The sequence below is a fragment of the Aquarana catesbeiana genome, linkage group LG01, assembly GCF_042186555.1.
Source record: "Aquarana catesbeiana isolate 2022-GZ linkage group LG01, ASM4218655v1, whole genome shotgun sequence".
NCBI lineage: Eukaryota > Metazoa > Chordata > Amphibia > Anura > Ranidae > Aquarana > Aquarana catesbeiana.
Window position 1 is genome coordinate 689547759 of NC_133324.1, and position 15863 is coordinate 689563621.

The 15863-nt window shown below is 44.0% G+C and overlaps 1 protein-coding gene across 1 annotated transcript in view; it reads left to right on the plus strand.

The window, feature by feature from the left end:
* ADAD1 (adenosine deaminase domain containing 1) overlaps positions 1-15863 on the plus strand; it is a 272091-nt gene that overhangs the window by 143180 nt on the left and 113048 nt on the right. Inside the window, exon 5 of the mRNA XM_073603526.1 lies at positions 10281-10406. Within this exon, the coding sequence (XP_073459627.1) occupies positions 10281-10406 (126 nt within the window). The remainder of the gene's footprint in view (positions 1-10280; positions 10407-15863) is intronic.

The window sequence follows — 15863 nt, forward strand, 5'->3', positions numbered from 1 at the left end:
CCTACCTCCTCCCTGGCTGACGTCACTGGGAGTGCTTGGCCCCGCCCGCTATAGCTGTCAACCAGGCAGAGGAGATAGCCATGTAAAGTCAACAACCACTTTAAGGAGTGGCAGGCATCCTTAATATCCGCTGAGTGATCAGCTGTCAATGAGCTTCCCTGCTGACAGCTGAATTAAAAAAAAAATTGCCGGTAAAAAAAAAACGGTACGGGGGTCCGTCCGTCCCCCCAATCCACACCAGACCCCTTTTATGGCCAATTACTTGCATACCAGCCTTAAAAAATGGGCAAATTTGATTTCTCCTATTCAGCTCCTATAGACTTCAATGGAGTTCACTGTTCAGGGCAGAACTTCTCCCCTGTTCGGGAGTTCTGCTGCGAACCGAACTGAGGTGTTCAGCCCATCTCTACTAGCAAGTAAGCCTGTAGGGCTAAAATATTTTTAGCTATACTGACTTTATTCTCATAATACTTTTTTAAAAAGTATCTCTTAATGGTAAAGTACAATGCACAGACTGATTAGATTAGAGATTTTATTTTTTTTCAAAGCCGTTTTTTTACGGAAAAAAAAAGTGGAATATGTTCTTTTACAATGATAAATATTAATTATGTCATAGCATTCAAACTATATAACATGAAGACCTTAATGAATGAATTCTGAGACTTTATGTAAATTCTTAAATTATTGCAAGTTCTCTCTGCTGAAGACACACAAATCCTGGAATACAATTCAAGTAACACTATTTCTCAATGCAGTTATCAAACAGGCAAAATATGCATTTCTGCCACTAGGGTCAAAGGAAAGTATTTTACAGTTAGTGGTTGTTAAGCCACTTGTATAAAAAGCTCCCATCCTCTCTGTATTAGAACAATAAGTTCCCCTGTCTGTTATATCATAAATATGCTTATCTATACTGATAACACACAGTCTTCCTGCAATCAGTTGCCTTCTCTCCTCTGCCCAGCTTACAGTTCCAGTGGGTGGGCTGAGCACTGCCGGGGAGGAGAGGCGAGACAGAGCTGAAGAGTCACATGATCGCAGGAAGACGGTGTGTTATCAGTACAGATAAGCATATTTATGATATAACAGACACAGGGGAACTTTGTGTTCTAATACAGAGGGGATGGGAGCATTTAATGTCCAGTATGAGAGCAGTGGGGGGGAGGGCGCGCTGACATGAGCAGACAGAGAGGGGGAAGAGGACACAGGAGACAAATAGCAGAGTTGCGGATGACTGAGGCACGTACGCTGACACAGTGTCAGGGCTTAGCAGATATATCATGGTCAGCGTACGGGGGGTGGGCTTTGTCGGACAGGTGATACAGGGGCCAAATGACACAGCACAAGCGCTATGCTGTATAACATGCTTTAAGGCAGTGGTTCTCAACCTGGGGGTCGAATGACGATTTGCCAGGGGTCACCGAATCCTGGGCTGTTCCTGAAGCCCGCACCGCTCTCCCAGACTTTTTGCGGCCGCCCAGCAGGGCTGTCCCTGTAGCCGCCCTGCTGGGCTGTTCCTGGAGCCCGCAGCTGCCCATTCAGTTCACGGCATGGCTGGGAGGGAGAGACTAGAGGTCAGCTTTCTGGTGAGGAATGTGAAGTGGGAGGGGCCGGAGGAGACCCTATCTCCTGATTTCGGCATAGGTGTCACTGCTGCGAGACACCACAGAGCTGGAGACACAGTGAGTAACACTACCTATAATTAGAGTTGTCATTAAAAGTCCCCACTACAGTTCTCAGATCAGCAGATGACCTTGATCAAGGGCACCTAAGTTGGCTGATCAGAACTCCCCGCAGCACTGGCACTGATCCCCCCCCCCCCCCCCCTACTGCAGGTGGACCGTGTGCAAGGCTGCATTGATGGGCATTTAAAATGTAAGTTTTCCTTAAACTTCCCTCCTAAACTTGGGGTGCGTGTTATACGCCTATAAATACGGTACTTGTCTTGCCTTGGGCGGTGACAACCCACACTACAAAAATTTTACTGTTGGGGGTTCCCACAACTTGGGAAATTTTATCAAGAGGTCACGGCACTAGAAAGGTTGAGAACCATTGCTTTAAGGGAACAGGATCTGTTTTTTTTTTTTTTTTTTTGTTGTTTTTTTTTGGGGGGGGGGGGGGTGTAACAAATGCTATAAAACAAAAATTGGATTGTAGTATGGTTTTGAAATATGCAGCTGTGAGCAGAATCTTGATTTGTTACAGTATGTTACGTTTGCATGTGTTTGACCATTTTGACTACATATTGTCATGTGCATGATATGTTGTAGACTTGAGACAACACCAAAAGAGCCCTTTCAAATGTACCCAAATACAAATATTGGCTGTTTTAGTCTCGTGTAGTATTCACAATTGTGTGATTTGGCACATGTACACAGAATGCACAAAAAGCACATGTCACACTAGCGATGCCATTGATGGTAATGGCGCTCCAAACGTAGCAAGCAAGATACGCAGGTTTGTGCACGGAAATAAATGGGCTGTCCAATTTGTGAAGTATGCATATACACGCTACATAGTGTGAATGGAGACTTAAAGTTCATCGGAACTAGGAGTATTTGTAATGGTCCTAATTGTGGAAGGAGTATTCTGATATGCAACTGGTTTCCTGACTAGTATTTGTAACGCAATTACTAGCATATCTATCTTTTTACTAAGCCTGAAAAGAGGATGTAGTTTTTCTGCCCTCAAGCTTTGTTTATTGCTGAAGGGGCTCCATGTGTTTGCATTGTCTGCTTGGCTGAGCATAGATAGTTTTGCTATATAAATGAGAATAGGAATTGTTAACAGTTGCTTTTAATATCAGCTGTTAAAGAGAATAACAGTAGCAGTTGCTCAGCAGAAAGAATGCTATTTTCACCACAAATCTTGTGCGTTTGGGGTATCTGGCAGTGCATACTACAGCTTATAAACATGAATTCTTGCCTCATTATTCAATTTTGAATTTTTTTTGTACCCAAGAACATATATATACATACACACACACACACACACACGGGAAAATAATTATTTGATCCTCTGCATGTTTTTTGTAAGTTTGCCCTCTAATTTTATCATAGTTGTATTTTAAATGATCGAGACAGAATATCAACCAAAAATCCAGAAAAAGCACATGATACAAATGTTATAAATTGAGTTGCAGTTCATTGAGTAAAAGTATATGATCCCCAACCAACAATAATTCTGTCTCCCACGGACTGGCTACAGTATGTACTCATGTGGTACATAGATTAATTCTGTCAATTTAAGAAGGTGTTTCTAACTACAACTCGTGTATAAAATGTGTATAAAAGACACCTGTCCACAGAATCTTTCTTCCATTCAAACCTAACCATCATGGGCAAGACCAAAGAGCTGTCAAAGGACAAGATTGTAGACCTGCAAAAGGCTGAAATTGGCTACAAGACCATCAGTAAGACGCTTGGTGAGAAGGACACAACTGTTGGAGTGATTATTCGCAAATAGAAGAAATAAAAAAATAACCAACAATCGCCCTCAGTCTGATGCTCCATGCAAGATTTTGTCTCATGGGGTAAAAATGATCATGAAATAAAGTGAAGGATCAGCCCAGAACTACAGGGGAGGAGCTTGTGAATAATTTCAAGGCAGTTGGGACCACAGTCACCAAACAAACCATTGGTAACACAATACGCTGCCATGGATTGAAATCCTGCAGCACCTGCAAGGTCTCCCTCCTCAAGAAGGCTCGTGTGCAGGCTCGTCTAAAGTTTTCCAATAAACAAAATGATTCAAAGAAGGATTTGGAGAAAGTGCTGTGGTCAGATGAGACCAAAATTGAGCTCTTTGGCATTAACTTGACTCGCTGTGTTTAGAGGAAGAAAAATGCTGACTATGACCCTAAGAACACCATCCCTATAGTCAAGCACGGAGTTGTAAACCTTATGCTTTGGGGCTGTTTCTCTGCTAAAGGTACAGAGCGACTTTGCCGCACTGAGGGGCTAATTGACAGGGCCATGTATTGTAAAATCTTGGATGAGAACCTTCTTTCTTCAGCCAGAACACTAAAGATGGGTCGTGGATAAGTCTTCCAGCATGACAATGACCACGTTAAGGCCATGGAGTGGCCTAGCCAGTCTCCAGACCTAACCACTTGCCGACCGCCTATCGCACTTTTACTGTGGCAGGTCGGCTCTATTGCACGAAACAACGTACCTGTACCTCATTTCGTGCAGTAGACACTGGGGGCGCGCTGCTGAAGGCGCAATTGCACGCTGATTGGACACAGGATGCCAATCAGCAGGTCAAGTGGACCCGATGGCCACCTGCGATCATTCCCCAGAGAGGCAGAACGGCGATCTGCCTATGTAAACAAGGCAGATCCCCATTCTGACAGGGAAGAAAATATATATATTGTGTTCCTGCTAAGCAGAAACACAGATCTCTGTCTTCATCCAGTCAGAGCAATCCCCACACAGTTAGCAAGCCCCAGCTAGGCATACATATAACCCTTTGATCTCCCTTGATAACCCCTTCCCTGCCAGTGTCATTAGTATAGTAACCGTGCATATTTTTAGCACCGATCACTGTAATAATTGTTACTGGTTCCCAAAAAAGAGTCAGCTAAGTGTCCAATTTGTCCACCACAATGTCGCAGTCCGGCTAAAAAACACTGATCGCCGCCATTACGAATAAAAAAATAACGCAAAATGCCATAGAAATATCCCATAGCTTGTAGACGCGTTAACGTTTGCGCAAACTAGTGATGCACCGATACTGGTATCGGTACTGATTCTAGGCATTATCATAGGTATCGGTACTCGTGAAAATGCTCCGATGCTGAAAACCGATACAGAAAGTGACGTCAGCTGGGGGCGGGACACCACCTCCCCTCCGGCAGTGGGGTTCAGAGCAGTACACATCCCGCCAGGATGGGGGGGCGGTTAAAATCCTCAGCTGTCCGCCAGCTGGCCGAAGACCTGAACAAAGCCAATGCTTCGTTCGGGTCTCAGATCTAGTAAACCGGAAGCGATGTCACGGCATCACTTCCCAGATTACTGGCATCATAAAGGCACCTGTTTTAAAAAAATATAAAGTATACAAAAACGCCAATCTTGACATTTTAAATACTTTCAAGTGCAGAGGAGGGGTTTTGGGTTATAGACCCCTGCTCCCTCCCTAAAGAGTACCTGTCACTGCTAGGGTTGCACCGAAATTTCAGCGGCCAAAAATGGCGTTTCCGGCACTTTGCCGAAAGAGAAATCACTCCGAAAATGGGGCGGGGCTCCGTCCCTGGTGCCGCCATTACGGGGGTGTCCATCTGGCGTGGCGCGCCGCAGTCCTATTCTCCTCTTCCACTTCCTCCTCCCCTCCCTCTCTCCTCGCTGCGATCTCTGTGTGTCACGGAGCTTAACTGCACAGACCGCAATAACATTAAATCAGTGTGACGTGATTACAGGAGGCAGGACATCGTTACTGCGACCCGGCAATTCAAATGCAGCTCTGTGACACATGGAGATCGCCGCTCTGATTCGGGAACTGGCAGGCTGTATGACGGGCACTGGCAGGCTGCATGACGGGCACTGGCAGGCTGCATGACGGGCACAGGTGAGGCTGCATCTTATGGGCACACGCGGGCTGCATCTGAGGAGCACACGCAGGCACTGGTGAGGCTGCATGACGGGCACAGGCAGGCTGCATCTGACAGACACTGGTGAGGCTGCATTGATTCCTTGTATCGTGTCCACAGTCAATGACCACCTCCTTCACCATGTCCGCAGTCTCTGACCATCTCCTGTACCATGTCCGCAGTCTCTGACCATCTCCTGTGCCATGTCCGCAGTCTCTGACCATCTCCTGTGCCATGTCCGCAGTCTCTGACCATCTCCTGTGCCATGTCCGCAGTCTCTGACCATCTCCTGTACCATGTCCTTTACATTCCTTGGGACAGCAATAACAGTGATAAAGAAAAGTGAATTTATTATTTTTTTTTTTTTAAATGTACACAATATCTGCTATTGGCCTGAGAGGTGGCTGAAATAAACGATATTGGTCAATCCCTAATTCTAAATACTGTCTTTTTTTTCTTTTTTTTAAATCAGGAGCCATTGGCAGCCGCGTAAACCGGAGGTGACGTCACTTCTGGGGTTTTACATCGGAGACCCGATCAGAACCAAATCTGGCTTTGTTCGGGTCTCAGCCTAGATCTGTAAAGAAGATTGTGGACCAAAATCCCTCCTGAGATGTGTGCAAACCTGATAACTAACTACAAGAAACGTCTTACCTCTGTGCTTGCCAACAAGGGTTCCTCCCCCAAGTACTAAGTCATGTTTTGCTTGGGGATCAAGTACTTATTTCACTCACTAAACTGCAACTGAATTTATAACATTTGTATCGTGTTTTTTCGGGATTTTTGGTTGATATTCTGTCTCTATCATTTAAAATACACCTATGATAAATATTATAGACCCTTCATTTTTTTTTTTTTTTGTAAGTGACCAAACTTATAAAATCTGCAGGGGATCAAATAATTATTTTTTCCACTGCATGTGTGTGTATGTATGTATGTATATATACCGTATCTCACAAGTGAGTACACCCCTCACATGTTTGTAAATATTTTATTATAGCCTTTCATGTGACAACACTGAAGAAATTACTTTGCTACAATGTAAAGTAGTGGGCGTACAGCTTGTATAACGGTGTAAATTTGCAGTCCCCTCAATAACTCAACACACGGCCAATGATGTCTAAACCGCTACCAACAAAAGTGAGTACACCCCTAAGTGAAAATGTCCAAATTGGGCCCAATTGGCCATTTTCCCTCCCCGGTGTCATGTGACTTATTAGTGTTACAAGGTCTCAGGTGTGTTTAAATTTGGTGTTATCGCTTTCACTCTTATACTGGTCACTGGAAGTTCAACATGGCACCTCAATGCAAAGAATTCTCTGAGGATCTGAAAAAAAGAATAGTTGCTCAACATAAAGATGGCCTAGGCTGTAAGAAGATTGCAAAACCTACTGAAACTGAGCTGCAGCACGGTGGTCAAGACCATGCAGCGGTTTAACAGGGCAGGTTCCACTCAGAACAGGCCTCGCCAAGGTCGACCAAATATGTTGTGTGCACGTGCTCAGCGTCATATCTAGAGGTTGTCTTTGAGAAATGGACATATGGGTGCTGCCAGCATTGCTGCAGAGGTAGAAGGGGTGGGGGTCAGCCTGTCAATGGTCAGACCATACGCCGCAACTGCATCAAATTGGTCTGCATGGCTTTCATCCCAGAAGGAAGCCTCTTCTAAAGATGATGCACAAGAAAGCCAGCAGTTTGCTGAAGACAAGCATACTAAGGACATGGATTACTGGAACCATGTCCTGTGGTCTGATGAGACCAAGATAAACTTATTTGGTTCAAATGGTCTCAAGCGTGTGTGACGGCAAATAGGTGAGGTGTACAAAGACAAGTTTGCCTGACTCTTGCCTACGGTCAATAGGGGTGTTGAATATAATCATAGCCTCTATGCCTCGCGATTCGGGTGTCCACAATGCGGCATCGATGCTACAACCGGCATAATCGATTGGCGGGTGACGTCATCCCGACTTGCTCCACCCCTTCGGGGAGAGAGCCCCCATCATACTCTACAAGTTTTAAAATAACTGTCTTAACAAATCCCCTCTTATAATACATTGAGTGCCTCACTGTTCAAGTGTACAATCCTTTTAAAAAATATGTAGCGATATACAGCATATTTCAGACTGTTCCACGTCGCACAGCTCTCCTCTCTCCATCTAACAGCTACAGCGGGCGGGGCTGAGAATCCTCCGCTGATGTCAGCCGAGAGGAGAGCAGCAAGTGGCCAGCCAGGTCTGCGTTACATGTGAGCCGAGGAACCATCTGAAATATGCGGTATATAGCTACATTTTTTTTAAAAGGCATTTACAGTGGGGCACTTAATGTACAATAAGAGGGTGTTCGATAAGGCACAGTTTGTTTAACAGGAGTAAGAAGAGTACATATAAGTGTACTCTGCTTACAACTTGTACTAACCCCGTGGGAGAGTTCAGCTCCGTCTTCCCCATTCACACATTCCACTATGTTAACTCCTAGTGTGCTGGAATGTGCAACAGGGAAGAGCTGAACTCTCAGCACTGAGAAAATACAGTGAACTTTACAGATCTGTTTGTCAGCAGCAGATTCCATCGCTTCTGTCCTCCCGGCAGCAGTGTGTTTTTATATTATGTGAATGTCTGTTCCCTGAGTGCCAATGTCACTGATCCCCCCGTCCGTCTGCCTCTGATCCCCCCGTCCGTCTGCCTCTGATCCCCCCGTCCGTCTGCCTCTGATCCCCCCGTCCGTCTGCCTCTGATCCCCCCCGTCCGTCTGCCTCTGATCCCCCCCGTCCGTCTGCCTCTGATCCCCCCATCCGTCTGCCTCTGATCCCCCCGTCCGTCTGCCTCTGATTCCCCCCGTCCGTCTGCCTCTGATCCCCCCTGTCCGTCTGCCTCTGATCCCCCCCGTCCGTCTGCCTCTGATCCCCCCCGTCCGTCTGCCTCTGATTCCCCCCGTCCGTCTGCCTCTGATTCCCCCCCGTCCGTCTGCCTCTGATTCCCCCCCGTCCGTCTGCCTCTGATTCCCCCCCGTCCGTCTGCCTCTGATTCCCCCCCCGTCCGTCTGCCTCTGATTCCCCCCCCGTCCGTCTGCCTCTGATTCCCCCCCCGTCCGTCTGCCTCTGATTCCCCCCCCGTCCGTCTGCCTCTGATTCCCCCCCGTCCGTCTGCCTCTGATTCCCCCCCGTCCGTCTGCCTCTGATTCCCCCCCGTCCGTCTGCCTCTGATTCCCCCCCGTCTGTCTGCCTCTGATCCCCCCCGTCTGTCTGCCTCTGATCCCACCATCCCTCTGCCACTGATCCCACCATCCCTCTGCCACTGGAGAAAAATTTAGTTTTTCTGACTGCTTGAATTTTCGGATAATTTTTTTTTTAACCATGCACTGTAATAGTGATGCATCACGATGCATCGCGGAATCAAATTGAATCGTGGACAGGATAATCTTAATCAAATCGAATCGTGAGACCAGTGAAGATGCGCACCCCTAACGGTCAAGCATGGTGGTGGGGGTGTCATGATCTGGTGCTGCTGGCATTGGGGAGCTACAGTTCATTGAGGGCACCATGAATGCCAACATGTACTGTGACATACTGAAGCAGAGCATGATCCCCTCCCTTTGGAGACTGGACCGCAGGGCAGTATTCCAACATAACGACTCCCAAACATACCTCCAAGATGACCACTGCCTTGCTAAAGAAGCTTGAGGGTAAAGGTGATGGACTAGCCAAGCATGTCTCCTGACCTAAACCCTGTTGAGCATCTGTGTGGCATCATAAAACGGAGGGTGGAGGAGTGCAAGGTCTCTAACATCCACCAGCACCGTGATGTCATCATGAAGGAGTGGAAGAGGACTCCAGTGGCAACCTGTGAAGCTCTGGTGAACTCCATGCCCAAGAGGGTTAAGGCAGTGCTGGAAAATAATCGTGGCCAATTTGGACATTTTCACTTAGGGATGTACTCACTTTTGTTGCCAGCGGTTTAGACATTAATGGCTGTGTGTTGAGTCATTTTGAGGGGACAGCAAATTTACAGTTATACAAGCTGTACACGCAATACTTTACATTGTAACAAAGTGTAATTTCTTCAGTGTTGTCACATGAAAAGCTATAATAAAATATTCACAAAGATGTGAGGGGTATAGTCACTTTTGTGAGATCCTGTATCTCTCTGTATGTGTGTGTGTGTGTGTGTGTGTGTGTGTGTGTGTGTATATATATGTGTATATATATATATATATGTGTGTGTATATATATATATATATATATATATATATATATATATATTTTAGCGTTTTCACCGATACCAGTATCTGTGTGGCTACTAAGCATTTGCACTAGTACCTTGTACCGTGCAAATGCCTCGATACTAAAACCTTCAAAAGTCCAGTGCGATCTTCATTCAGGTGCGATTTCCAATGTCATACACTTTAACAATTTGCACCTGAACAAAGTCGATGGGGCTTAAAATTGCGCTCCAACCAGCCCCGCAGGTTGTGAACCTAGGCTGGATACCGCTAATTGGTGTTGGTGAGTATTTAAAAAAAAAACTGGTAATGATGCATTCCTAATAAATAATATATATAGCTGCTGTCTTTTACTTTTATCTGTCCTTCTTTTTTTTTTTTTTTTTTTTTTTTTTTTGTAAAACCTACAAAACTTTCAATAAAAACTATTTCATAAAATAGAAATAATGTTACACAGTCCTATACTGTTTTCCAGATAAGAGGCCTTTCATTTATGAAAAGATAGCTTCTGTACTCAAGGAAAAGTTTTTGGATCTGTTGGCAAAGTATCCTCAGTTTAAGAGCTGTGGCAGTTCTTTAGCTGCTTTTGTCATGGAAAAGGGTAAGTACTGTTTGCAAATACCTATAAAACTTTGTAAATACTGTACATTCCTATTTTGATTTGTTTGATTTCCCCTTAGTGTTGCTTGTCTTGGTAGATTTGAGTCCTGCTGCACAGGCCACTGGGCTCTTTAACCACTTCCCGCCCGGCCTATAGCAGAATGGCGGCTGGGCGGTGGTTCAGTTATCCTGACTGGACATATGACTTCTTTCAGGATAACAAGCCAGCACGCGCCTGTAGGGGTGCGCAGCGTGGCGATCGGTGGTGTGGTGTCACTCTGACACATCGCATCTCCGATCGTGGTAAGGAGCCTCTGACGATTCATCGAGTGATCACAGAGGAAAGTTCTTCCACAGCATAAGGTTGCAAATCCCCTACTTCAGGGGCTTGTACCTCCTTAAAATGCAGAGCACCTCAATGCTCTATTTGGCATTTATTTAGCCATTTCTTTTGGTGCAGGACTTGGGACACACAATTCACCAAGTCTACCCCAAAGCTTTCTCTCCAATGAAGGGGCAGCCTCCCTTCTAGGAGTGGTTGGACTTCTGTAACCGTTTGTTTCTCTTGTCACAGATGTCACAGACCTGTGGGTTCAATCAGTGGTTTCAAAGGGGGTACAAAACTCTTCTCCCTCACCGCTTTCTTTTCTCAAACCAATCAAAATCTGGTCAAGCACAATCAGATTTGCAGAGCACCCTAAATCATTTTCTTTCCCAGGGAGTAGTCTTTCCAGTATCTTTTGAGAACCGGTTCAAAGGATTGTACTCAAACCTATTCATGGTACCAAAACACACCAGGGTATTCAGCCTATCCTGAACCTAAAATTCCTAAAGCAATACTTTCTAGTTCCAAAGTTTTGTATAGAACCTGCTAGGTCAGTGTTTGCCTCTCTGAGACAAGGGCAATGCCTAGCATCTGTAATAACTTGGTATTCAGGTCACAGGGTATATAGACTACCTTCTTCTGAAGGACTCCTCACCCTTGCAGCCTTTTGCAAATGTTCGAATGACTATTCATATACATCAGACTTTCAGTTGGGTAATCAACTTTCAAACGTTTTTCCCTCCAACCTTTTCTTTGTTTTGAATACTTAGATCCTAAGGTCAAAAATTATCCCTCAGCTCCTTCTCTTGATCCCTCTTTGCTCTTCTGGGAAGGTCTTTTCTACCACATCAATGGAGGGTGACAACAGGTGCCAACTTCACAGGCTGGGTACGAGTGTTCCAATCTCTCAGTTGAAGGAATATATTCACACAGGGAAACAAAGCCCCCCTTCAACATCTTGAAGCTCCGTGCATTACAACTAGCTCTGCATCACTGAGTTCCCTTTCTTCAGGGACACCCAATCAGGGTACAATCTGACAACACTACGGCTGTGGCCTGTATCAATCACCAGGGGGTACCAGAAGTCAGGCAGCTTTAAAGGAAGTTAGTCTGATTATCTCACGGGAGGCAAAACCCTATCCAGTGATCTCTGCTGTTCCCATCCCGGGGGTGAACAGTTGGAAGGCAAATTACCTCAGTTGTCACCACCTGGACCCAATGGCATGGGCCCTTCATCTCAATATCTTCAATAATAGTGCCCCATTGTTGGTGTCAGTGGGAGGAATAGTGTCTTGCATCAATGAGTGGAAAAGTGCCCCAAGGGCTGTATAAAGGCAAACAAAGGGCCGCAGTTTGGAGACAACTGGTCTAGGACTACAGCCCTTTGTTTTGAACTGTGCGCTGAGATAAGAAATTTACAAGTAGGCCAAAAACTTCCTCCTTTTTTTTTTTTCCAGCCAAATATGAAATATTAATTGTTAGGTAGTCTTCTATTCAGCAAGCAGGTTTAACTGTGAGCTTGAATGTATCAGTGTAGTGGCATATCCCTTAGCAGATGTCTTAAGGTTTCAATGAGAGACAGCATTGCCTGAAAGTATGTATGTATGTATGTATGTATGTGTGTGTGTGTATATGTATATATATATATATATATAATATATATTATAATTATTATTTTTTTTTTTTTATCTCAGAGGTTTTATTAAGATGAATGGCAAAATATTAAACAAGTACACCTTTCAGAGAGGTTGCATCTAATATGTCCATAGGGCAAAACCATATTCCAGCATTGACACAGCAGCACATAACCAAAACAGTTACTTCGACTATACATCCTGGTACTTTAATGAAAATACAAGTCCTAGTTTCTAAACCAATATACACATGGTGTGAAGATGCGCTCACAAAATTCTGTGTAAAGATTAGGTCGATCAGGGATAACCCTGGTATGTCAAGCCAGGGAGACCAAACCGCTTGATATTTGCCCAGGTATCTTCTGTTGAAAGATATACTTTTCTAGGTGTCATGTGCCACCCATTTGGGCAACCCACTCCTTCCACGAGGGGGGGTCAGTCGACTTCCAGTGCCTAAGAATTAATTTTCTAGCCTCAAATGGGGCCCTAGCTATTGCCTGTTTGGTGACATCTTCCACCTGTAGATCATTCAAGATACCCAAAAGGCAAGATTTAGGATCCTGACTAATGGTTACTTGAAATACCCTATTAAGAGTATCAAGGGCTTTCCTCCAATAGAGATGTAATTTGGGGCATCTGCATAGAAGGTCAATTAGATCGCCATGGTCCCTAGGTCCTCTCTTATCCCCGTTTTTAAATAGCTTCATGAGTGTAAGGTGGGCCCGGAGGCGAATGTACATCTGTGATAACCGCTCTGTAACATTAGGGAGCACATTTGGACAGCCTGTAGGGCTTCCTCCCACTGTTTCTCCTCAAATGCCCCCATGTCCCCTTCCCATTTACCCTCAGTTCTCGAAGGGAAGTCCTTTAGAAAAATAACCAACAACATATAATAGCACCTGAATATAAAACCTTTATATATTTCCACCATATAGTTGAAGATAAGTGTAGGCGACCGCTCCCAAATATCAGGCCCAGATTGTGCCCTAACGGCGTGTTGTAGTTGTAAGCAATAAAAATGTATAGATTGTGGGAGTCTAAATCTGGCTTGATAATTGGGGAAGGAACACAATTTACCATTATCAAAAATGTTCCAATTTAATTCTGGGGGGGTTTGGTGTGCCAAATAAATAAACGAAAGATGGCGTTGATAGCACAAAACATTTTTAGAGCGATAACCATTGGAAAATTGTGTTTATATATATATATATATATATATATATATATATATATATATATATATATATATATATATATATATATATATATATATATATTATATATAGAGAGAGATAAGTTGTGGCATGAAAATAATTTTATAAGGTTAATTTTCCCTACCACCGAGAGGTCCATCCTTTACCCTTGTCCCGCATACGGGTAAGTAGAGGTGACAGATTTAGATATAATCAAGCGGTCTCGAGGTAACATGTATGCCCAGGTACTTAAAGCGGAGTTCCGCCCCCCCCCCCCCCCCCCCCCCCAACAAAAAAATTAAAAGTCAGAAGCTACTACACATACTGTAGCTACTGACTTTTAATATTAGGACACTAATCTTGAATCCAGCGATGACTGCACCCCAGCCAATGTTTCCACTGGCTCTCAGGTGCTGCCATTGCCTGTAAGGGAAACCTGTTGCGCTCTCTGAATGGTCCGGCAGCAGAGGAGGGGGGGGCGAACTTTCGAGCGATCTCGCCGCAGCAAGATTTCTCAGAAGTGGGGATGGGTACCTGTCAAAAACTTAGGTGAAGGTAGAGGAGACGGGGATGTTATGGAGATCCCATCTCAGGCAACTAGGATTATTGTCCAAAAGCATAATGGATAATTTAGACCAGTTTATGTTGAGGTGAAAAGAATATATTTAATGGTTTGTTTTCTCTTTACAAGACCTATAGTGCTCTGGAAGTCACTTATTATATGAAGTGCACACCAATAAAGGTCATATTTTTAAATCAGAATAAATAAATGTGCTTTTTAATCATATATTCAACAAAAATACCTATAGTGGGGATGGAAAGTATTCAGACCCCCTTAAATTTTTCACTTAGTTATATTGCAGCCATTTGCTAAAATCATTTAACCACTTCGCATCCAGGCCAATTCTGACACTTTGCTCCTACATGCCAAATATCATCATTTCTTTGCTATAAAATTACATAGAACCCCCAAACATTATATATGTTTTTTTAGCAGAGACCCTAGAGAATACAATGGCAGTCATTGCAACTTTTTATCTTGCACGGTATTTGCACAGCAATTTTTCATACGCTTTTTTTAAAAAAAACAAAACAGTTTCATGCTTTAAAAAAAAACAAAACAGCAAAGTTAGCCAAATTTTTTTGCATTGTGTGAAAGATGAAGTTACGCTGAGTAAATAGATACCTAACATGTCACGCTTCAAAATTGCACACACTCTTGGAATGGCACCAAACTTTGGTACTTAAAAATCCCCATAGGCGACGCTTTAAAATTTTTTACTGGTTACATGTTTTGAGTTACAGAGGAGGTCTAGGGCCAAAATTATTGCTCTCGCTCTAACGTTCGCGGCGATACCTCACATGTGTGGTTTGAACACCGTTTTCATATGTGGGCGGGACTTACGTATGCGTTCGCTTCTGCGTGCTAACTCACGGGGACAGGGGCGCTTTAAAAATTTTTTTTTTTTTATTGTTAATTTTACTTAAAATTTTTTATTTTGACACTTTTAAAAAAAATTTTTTTTTTGATCACTTTAAACATCCCTTGTAATAGGAATATGACATGATCGGTCTTCTTTACAGTGAGATATGGGGTCAATAAGACCCCACATCTCACCTCTAGGCTGGGAAGCCTAAAATCAAACAAAAAAAAAAAACGATCACCGCTTCCCAGCCGAAGCGGTGCCGGTTTTTTGAATGAAGAGGCCGGGCGTGACATCATAACATCGCGCCCGGCCTCCGAATGATCATAGAGACTCCGGCGACCATACTGTGGAAAGAATAAGCAAACCTTTGGCCTCAGAAGCTGGCATTGCCCTCTTTAGCAGAAATGACTCCTTATAGGCTTTTTTCATGACTGGCTACTAGTCACTGACATTGTTTCATCATTTTCAGTGACATTTTTTACTACTGTTCTGTGCAAAATTCCTTCTGTTGCAAGATGATTTTTAGTTTCCTTCAGGCTGGGTTCACACTATTGCGAAATGTATGCGGATTTCCCCGTATCCAATTTGCATAGCAGGCTCTATGGAGCCGGTTCACACGGCTCTGGCGCAAATTTGCTTGTGGGTTTCCTCAAGCATATTAATGGGCTTCAGAGCTTTGACCTAACCAATTTATACCCCTTCATTTTTTCTTGTTGAGCCACTCCTTGGTGTATTTGCTAGCAACTTTGGATCATTATTGAATGATCCATTTCAGGTTCAGCTTTATAACTTCAATAACGGGCACTTTTGCCTTCCTGCCCAGGCCAATTTTCAGTTTTCAGCGCTGTTGCATTTTAAATGACAATTTTGGGCAGATTA